This window comes from Meleagris gallopavo, chromosome 4 (assembly GCF_905368555.1).
Source record: "Meleagris gallopavo chromosome 4, MGAL_WU_HG_1.1, whole genome shotgun sequence".
In the NCBI taxonomy this organism is placed as follows: domain Eukaryota; kingdom Metazoa; phylum Chordata; class Aves; order Galliformes; family Phasianidae; genus Meleagris; species Meleagris gallopavo.
In genome coordinates, this window is record NC_139407.1 from 46,622,300 (window position 1) to 46,630,585 (window position 8,286).

The following is an 8,286-nucleotide window of genomic DNA, read 5'->3' on the forward strand; positions in this document are numbered from 1 at the left end:
GTGTTCACTGATTTAAATCCCTTTGAAAACTTTCATTTCAGGACTAACTTTATCTGACCTAAATCCAGGCTGCCAGGAGGAGTAGTTTTGTCTTTCCCCTCACTCCCAACCATAAAGTTCACTTCTGTCAGAAGCAGTGCTCTGTAGCAACTTGGCTGAAACTTAACCTGTGACAAAAATAAAGAAGTACAAAAGAAAAACAACTCATTTTCAACTATATCAGTTATATTCTGCAGTCGCTGCTTTATCCTGCAGTCACAAGCACTCTAATGGGAAAGAAAATAGAGCTGGAAAAAAGGACAAAGGGAACAGAGAAACCTCCATTTTAGAGCCACTGTGCATCTGAACTGCAACCTCATGCTCCTTCTCCATTTAAATGGCTTTACTGGTACATCTGTGTTGGTGAAATACACAGTAATCTGTCTGTACTAACATACACATTTAACAGTTCCTTGGAGGATAGTTTATACTGATCTTGAGATGCTCCCTCCAACTTCATATCTGTAGAGCAACGTAAAACACTTCTATGCTATAATATTTAACAATGTAATATTAAGAGATTCTGATTATTAATTATTTCCAAATGTTTTAGTTATTGCCATTCCATTTGCCATTGCAGCAAAAGGATTCTTTTAAAAATAGGTTTAACTACTGCAGTTTAGTTGTGGGTTATCTGTAAAAACAAAACAACGAGTCAGCAGCAGTGTGGATAATATAATGTGAAGTTCACATTTCTTGCTCATGAAGCCGCTGCTTTTCTTGTCATCTTGGATTCTCTTGTCTGTCTACTTTCCAGAAGTGTTCTGGCCTGTCTCTGTTTTTGTGGTTACTTGACAGCTTACACTCAAAAGTAGGGTGGATTATTGCTGCTGTGTATGGAACCATGACAAGTTGGTACTTAAGACCTCATGATGGATCCAAATAATGCAAGTCCAGACAAATCCCAAACTGCCAAGGCAGCCTCGTTTGCTGGATTACTTTGTCCTTTAACATAAGCTCAGATGCATGGATTCAGCTTACCCTGCTCTGACTTCCTTGTTCTGCCCACACTACTCCTCCAATCTCAGTAGACCAAATAAAAATTTTTACCTTAAACTATAAATGCATGAAAACTGAAATGCCTTATTCTTCAGACCTGGGGAAAAAATAAAAAAATAAATAAACCAACCACCAGCAACAAAAAGCAACGAATAATGTGTTTTGAAAGTTGTTCACTGAGATTTTGTCAGAATGTGTGGTTTATGTGTTCCTGTCTTTCAGGTTTTACATCTTTGCTCGTTGAATCTGTCACTTCTTTGGTCCTTTTCTACTAAGCAGGACACTCATGAACTTTCTCCTTATCCCTCTGCTATTTGATTTCTTCCTAAATCTGGACTTCCTTTCTATTTCTTCTGTGTGGTCTCAGGATCCGTCTTGCTTGGAGCAGAAGCTCCCTCTGCTGCTCTGATTTGTAGTATGCAATGTAGTACAGTTAGAAACTGTATAGATTTCCAATCATGATAAAGCACATTCTGTGGCAATGAAGGAAACTACTATTCAAAATGATCTGCAATAAAAATTGTTTTTCTTGCAATTGCAACTATTCTTGAATTTAAGAGCAGGGTAAAGCAATTTCATGGTAATACGTTTAAAACATTTCCCAGAAACCTGTATTAAAAACCTCATCTTTTAGTAGTAGCAAACCTTCAGAGGAATTGAAAGTTTTACAATCAGCAAAACCAGAAATCAGTTCCTCCCCATCTGTTTCTTCTCCAGAACACCCACACACCATGCTTCTCCTCACATCCCAGTGGTTGGAGAAGACATGCTGCAAACTGACTTAACCAGCCTGAGGTTTTCCACAGCCCTCGTACCCACAAGTACAGACCTGTAGTTGTTTTTGTATTCTTAGGGCCTGATATTATATTTATGTATGATCTTATGCCAGTGAACTTGTCAAGGGGTTTCACTGAAATAAGGTCTGCCTACAAGAATTCCTTCCAGTACTTGAAGGGATCTTAAAAGCAGGAGGAGGACCAACTTTATATTTTTACATAGTCTGATTGTGAACAGAGAAGTTAGGTAGGAGGGGGAATGGTTTTAAACTGAAAGAGGGGAAATGTAAGTTAGACATTAAAAAGAAATGTTTTACTCAGAAGGCAGTAAGGCACTGGTACAGGCTGCCCAGACAAGCTGTAGATGGCCCATCTCTGGAGGTGTTCAAGGCCAGGTTGGATGGGGTCCTAGGCAGCTGAGCTGGTGTGTGGCAGCCCTGCCCATAGCAGGAGGTTGGAACTGGATGGGCTTTAAGGTCACTTCCAACCTAAGCCAGTTTATGATTATATGATTCTGAGACTATGATTCTGTATCTGTTTCTGTGCAGTAATTTGTGTACTGTTTTTCTCCTATAAGTGATTAGGAGATTGCTGCTTATTCATGTTCATGTTCAAATCAACTTAAGGCACAGAAAGCTTGTTGCTAATGTTAAAGCCTGTTCTACATACCCAGTCTCAGGCTGGTTGGCTTTCTCTACTGTTTGGCAAAGCAGAGACAAGAAATGAGTTGTTCCTGGTAAATGCTATCCTGGCAGCATAAACTTCTTTACTTAGTATTTATCCTAGCTTTTCTGGTTTCACTTAATACATGAGCCTTTTGTTTGCTACTGCAAGCTTTGATCTTACTCCTGTCTGATCAGAGGAAGTTAGGCTGTTATAAGGTGTATGGGAACTGTTGAATCATGGCCTGAACCTCTGATCACCTGAGGCAAGCAATGGGTCAGCTACAGGAGCACAGGTGAAGGCAATTCACCTGTGTGACTGGAAGGGGTGGAGCCTGGCTCCATCTCTCCTAGACCCCATTTAAGGGCTGACTGCCACCAAGGAAGGATCTCTCTCTGGAGATTGCTCCTCTTGGAGGTCTTTTTCTGCAAGCCAGGACAAGGGTAAGCTTTTTCCATTCATTTCTGATTATCCCTCTCTAATGGGATAATCTTTCCTTCCTAACTTCTCTGTATACTTATTGATTCTACATCTGCATACTCAATTATACACGAGGTGAAAAATGAAGCTGCAGAACAGGGAGAGCTCCACAACACAAGTGTTATTGCATTAGTATATCTGAAATACTGGGAGTTCTGACCCTGCCTAGAGTCTGAATCATAGGACTGTTGAATATCTTGAGTTGGAAGGGGCCCACAGGCATCACTGAGTCCAACTCCTGGCTCCTTTCAGGTCACCCCAAATCCAAACCTTTATCTGATGTCAGTGTACAAATGCACTCTGAACTCTGGCAGCTTGGAATCATGACTGCTGCCTAGGGCAGCCTGTTCCATGCCCACCACCCTATGATGCAGAACCCTTTCCTAACACCCATCCTGATTCTCCCCTGACACAGCCCCATGTTATTCTTTCTGGCCCTGGTGCTATCGCAGAGCTGCTCCCTGCTAGGAGCTGTAGGGTTGCCAATGAGGCCTCCCATCAGCTCCTCTGCTCTGGGCTGAGCAAACCCAGGAACTTCAGCTACTCCTCATATGTCCAAATGAGAAGCACCTCTTTGGACACTCTCTAAGAGTTTTATGCCATTCTCATATGTCTGCCTAAAAGCTGTACAAGTTACGACAGGTGGGTACTCGTGGGGTACCCTACTGCATGTTCTATCACGCAGGCACCAGAACCAGCTGCAGCCGGGCCGGGCCTCGAACCCGTGGATTCGTGAGCGGAAAGGTGGGCCTTTCCCTGCGTGCGTGCGCGCACGCGCGGCGTCGCGGGACGGGGAGCGGGTGCCGGCGGCCGCCGAGGAGACGGCCGGAAATGCTGCGGCTGCTGGAGAAGCTGCCGCCGGGACGGACGTTGGAGGTGGGCTCCTGCTTCGTGCGGGCACCGAGCCTTCGCCACCGGGAAACAACTGGTGGGATGGGGGACCGCGCGGCGGGGCCCTGTACAGCTGGGAGCAGGCCGCGGGGAGGGCAGGGCAGGGCGGTGCTGGCTGTCGGACGCTGCCTTCCCGTGGGCGAGGCCGGGCCCGTCTGACCCCGGCAGTGCTGTGGTGGGCCCTCAGGCGGCATCGCCTTCCCTCTGGGGCTTCCACCGTCCTTTGAGAAACAAAAGCGAAAATGCGGGCTCGGTTTGCTTTAGCATATAGAGATGCGTGGGATTTGAGCACTTAGGCTGCGTCCAGCAAAGGGAGGGGTGGCGATTGAGCTGCCTGATGGACCTGGTGCAGCCTAACCTTGGGGACAGGGCGTTTTTGAGACGTGTATTGCATTGTTCCAGTTCCTTCATAACATAGTTGATGGCATATGTGGACGTGGGTATCCTCGGTACCAGAATTACAGCGGTGTTTGGAGCTTGGCAGAGTGGATGGAGGTTTTGGAAGAAACAAGGACGTATTTCAAAACTGCCGTTGGCAAAAACATAACCGACGAAGAGGTAAGGGCTCATCTCTGGTTAGGTTTGACTTTAAGAGATTGTTCTGGGGTGATCAGCTTTGTATTTTGTTTAGTCCTAAAATATTTTTGTAGTGTAGCGCTTGAACAGTGGCAGGCTAAATCTGAGTAGTTTCAGGTCAGGTGGAAAGTGGGCAGCATGTCCACTTTCCAGAGATAATATTATAAGACTTCTAAAAGAAACCTGGGTACCATCTTAATTAAATAGTGCTGGATGATACTTATTAAAGTAGTGTTATGGTGACTTAAAGTGGTATCTTAGGTACTATGAAGTTAAACTTGTTTTGCTTATAATACATAATCTGTTGTTGATGTTAATTAGAACTGTAAGCAATTTGTGCTCTTGATATTCTCCAACAAACAAATGTTAATCCTGAAAACATTTAGGCTGTGAATGGACCATGCCTCACAATGACTATCATTCAAGGGTATTCCAGTGCGTGTAACTTCTGCAAAAACTTGTTTTGCGATCAAGAATCTTCTCATCTTCTGCTCATTGGTGGTCTTTAGGCTACTTGCTGGTAGTTGGATCAAATAAAAATACTTGCGTACTCATAGGAAAGTCTGTACATCAGTATGTTTCTGAAACATTTGCTCAGCTGAAACTTTCAGAGCTCAACCTGTTGGTTATGTGTGTGATTCTTGTTTTGGTTCTAGCATGGCATCTAAGAAGGCTTCAGTATCTTGCTTCTTTCAATGCAAAGGATTGTGTGCATCAACTGAATAACTGCTAAACAAGAACATAATTTTTTTACATTGCTGTCATAAATGCTGGCTGTGTATCAGACGTGAACAGCATTTGAGAGCTGCGTGAGGAAGATGAGGCCATGGTATAGTATAGCAGTATAACATCTATCCAGATAGCCTGTAGGATACCAGTACGTATCCAAGCTTCTATTACAGGTGGTATATCCAATTTCTTTGGTTCATATTTTAAGCAGCCATAAATTTTTATTCTTACAGGCTGTTCAGCAGATGAATGAGTTAAATGCAAACTATCAAGAGGCAATCATAAAATGTCTAAAAGGCAGAAAAGAAGAAATCAGGAATGCACTTGTAGAAACAGTAAATGCAATCTCATCTGCCCAGCTGCAGGATTTTGACTGGCAATTAAAAGTAAGAGGTTTTTTTAATGGTGCTTGAATATAAAAAGAAGTGTTCCATAATGAAGAAGTAACTTTAGATGTCCTCCTTAGTAGGCCTGCTCATTCTGGGCCTTGGTTCAATTTTTGTGGGCACCAGAAAACCATTGTCATGATACCAAACCAGAGACTTGGACAGAAATCTGTATAAGCTGAAGATAAAATTCCCTTTTCTAATGCTGTAATCTCTCTCCTCTCCCTAAGGAAAAAAATTGAACACTACTTGGGAACAGTTGAAAGTTTCATATAATCTCATGATTTTGAGGCCTAATACTTACTTCATTAAAATAGTTATGCCTGTATTGAATTTACTTCAGAATTCACGTGCTTTCACTTTCAAAGAGCCGAGATCAAATATGTCATTGCTTTTCATCTGGAGTATACAAATGTCACAGCTCAGTCATTTTATTTCGACAAATGTCTTGCTATGAAGAGCTCTTTTATTATATTGTTGGTATGTAAAAACATAATCAAGCAGAAAAGACTGCAGAGATGACTGTGAGCAGTTAATCATGTGGTTCTCAGTTTTGTCATGTGGATGTTTGTTCTGGTAATACGCATTTGGTATCAATTATAGAACTGATGTTGTAAAAGGCTAAGAACTTAGTGACTCCACCTTATACTTTGTTGTTTCATCAAACTTCCTAGCTTGCTCTGTCCAGTGATAAGATCTCCACGCTGCAAATGCCACTTCTGAATCTTGATTTGGATGTGAGAGAAAATGGTGAAATTAAACCGATTTCTATAGAAATGAATAAGGAAGAGCTGCAGAACCTAATAAATGCGCTGGAAGCTGCTAATAAGGTAGCTCTTAATGATGTTCTTTCCTTCCCTGAGTTCTTGTGCATTAAGGTTTTTTTAACTGGAATTGTTCTTGATATATTGCTGAAAAGCCAGAGTAAATAATTCATGGGTAAGATGACTGTAGAATTGCAGAAAGGTTTACACTGAGCAGACTGTGTATATCTATTTATGTGCATCTTTGACAGACACTTTTTAGAACAGTTTGACTCTTGTGGTTTCAACATGCCATATATCTGCTTGAAGATCTGTGTGAGAGCTCTGGGATGTTGTCATCTCCATACTTAAAGGAAAAGACAAGGAGAAATTCGCTTTAGAAATGGTGCCCCTGGTTATGCTTTATTGGAAGGGAATTGCACTGGAACTGGAAGTTATTTTACATTTTTTGGTTATGTGGAGCTGAAAAGTGATTTCTGTGCAGTAAGTGCTAAGGAAAGTAACTGGAAGTAGTAATTGTGAGAAGCTGTACAAGAGAGCTGTCAGAGGGATGATGTTTTCCAGAGAAAAGATGTGTTTATACAGTTACACATATGGTAACAGCCAGCATAAAGCTTTGTTCCCCAATCTGCTTAAGTTTCTTGTTTCATTCAACTTCTATCTTATTTCTTTTCTTCTCTTGAAGGTTGTCTTGCAGCTGAAATGATGGAATTCAGATCACTGATAAGGTCTGCTGGTGATGGTTCCCCCCATTGACTTGAAAAAAGTAATAGAAACAATATCTGCGAAGTCAAAAGCTGTTGATTCTCTGAAGTACTGAACTGAGAAAGCAGTTATGACCAGTGACCAAATAAACTATCCTTTTATGAAAACAAAATATCTTCTAGGGTGAAAATATCAAAATTTCCTTTAGTACTAAAGATTTTTAGAACAGTGAAAAAATAAAATGTATGGTGTGCCATATTTGTTTTGGTTAGATTTTGAGAGTGACTGCACAGTGCCTAATGAAACTAAGGAGTCTTAATTGCATGTCCATGATGCCATGATAATGAACATGACAGCATATCTGTAGCATTAATGTGTTTATACTTGTAAATAGTAAATAAACTATATCTGAATTTTTGCAATAAATTGTTTCTTGATGTACTACTCACTAAACTCAGAACCTTTTGTAGATGCTGGGAAAAAATCAGTCCTACAACCAAAAGGAGTATTAAAGTCATGGAGCAGTTGAGGTTGATAGGGAACTCTGGAGGTAATCTGGTCCAACTTTCCTGCTCAACCAGTTGGTTAATGAGTTTTTGAATACCAATTGTTCAAAAATAAATGATTTGGAATAGTTTGGTGTTTTCTGAACAACAAAAGGCCAGAAAATACAAGTTCTTTTTCTGTTGAAAAATCTGCTACGTATCTAGCTGATAGCAATTTTAAAAATGCAGATATAAAACAGATACAACTAAATGCTCTTTCAGACTTTGTCTTAATAATAGAGTTGTAAATTAGTACAAAGCTGCATTTTAAGTTTAGTAGCAAGTTATGTCAAATGGATTTGTAATTACACTAGAGGCATGCTGTGTTATCTCATCTTTAGGTGTCATCTTTTGTTTGTCCTGCCCTTTACTGCAGCACTGAACAGAAGAGGCCGCAGAATTGTTTTTCAGTTTTTATTGTTTAAAAAGATGAAACAATTTCTGTTACATTTTGACAGTAATTAATGCACAGTGAGCTGTTTTGTATGTAAATATTGCATTTTACTGCAAGAGTATTGTTCATGTAATCATACATATGTTTTTGATAGTGAGCAAACTTCAGTAATCTGACTGGCTGAAGAGAACAGTTAAGAACTAGGACCTGAAGTATTGCTGTCGTAGGTTAGCATTTGAAGAAACGTGTGCTGATCTTGAATCTCTACAGGGAAGCAAGCCTTCCTGTTTTGGGCACATAATGGCCTCCAGTCAGTTGAAAGGAAATTGACCAAATAGA

The 8,286-nt window shown here is 41.0% G+C and overlaps 1 protein-coding gene across 1 annotated transcript; it reads left to right on the plus strand.

Annotated features, from left to right (window-relative positions):
* Window positions 1-3,682: 3,682 nt before the first annotated feature.
* COMMD8 (COMM domain containing 8) lies at window positions 3,683-7,434 on the plus strand. Its single transcript, XM_010710171.4, has 5 exons — window positions 3,683-3,833; window positions 4,251-4,406; window positions 5,387-5,539; window positions 6,214-6,369; window positions 6,989-7,434. Exons 1-5 carry the CDS (start codon window positions 3,789-3,791, stop codon window positions 7,007-7,009), a joined length of 531 nt encoding a protein of 176 aa, XP_010708473.1. The 5' UTR covers window positions 3,683-3,788; the 3' UTR covers window positions 7,010-7,434.
* The last annotated feature ends 852 nt before the right edge of the window (window positions 7,435-8,286 follow it).

Coding starts and splice junctions, on each gene's coding strand:
- COMMD8 (XM_010710171.4), top strand. CDS start 3,789: ATGCTGCGGCTGCTGGAGAAGCTGCCGCCGGGACGGACGTTGGAG. Junction 3,834..4,250: donor CGCCGGGACGGACGTTGGAG/GTGGGCTCCTGC, acceptor GCATTGTTCCAG/TTCCTTCATAACATAGTTGA. Junction 4,407..5,386: donor AAAACATAACCGACGAAGAG/GTAAGGGCTCAT, acceptor TTATTCTTACAG/GCTGTTCAGCAGATGAATGA.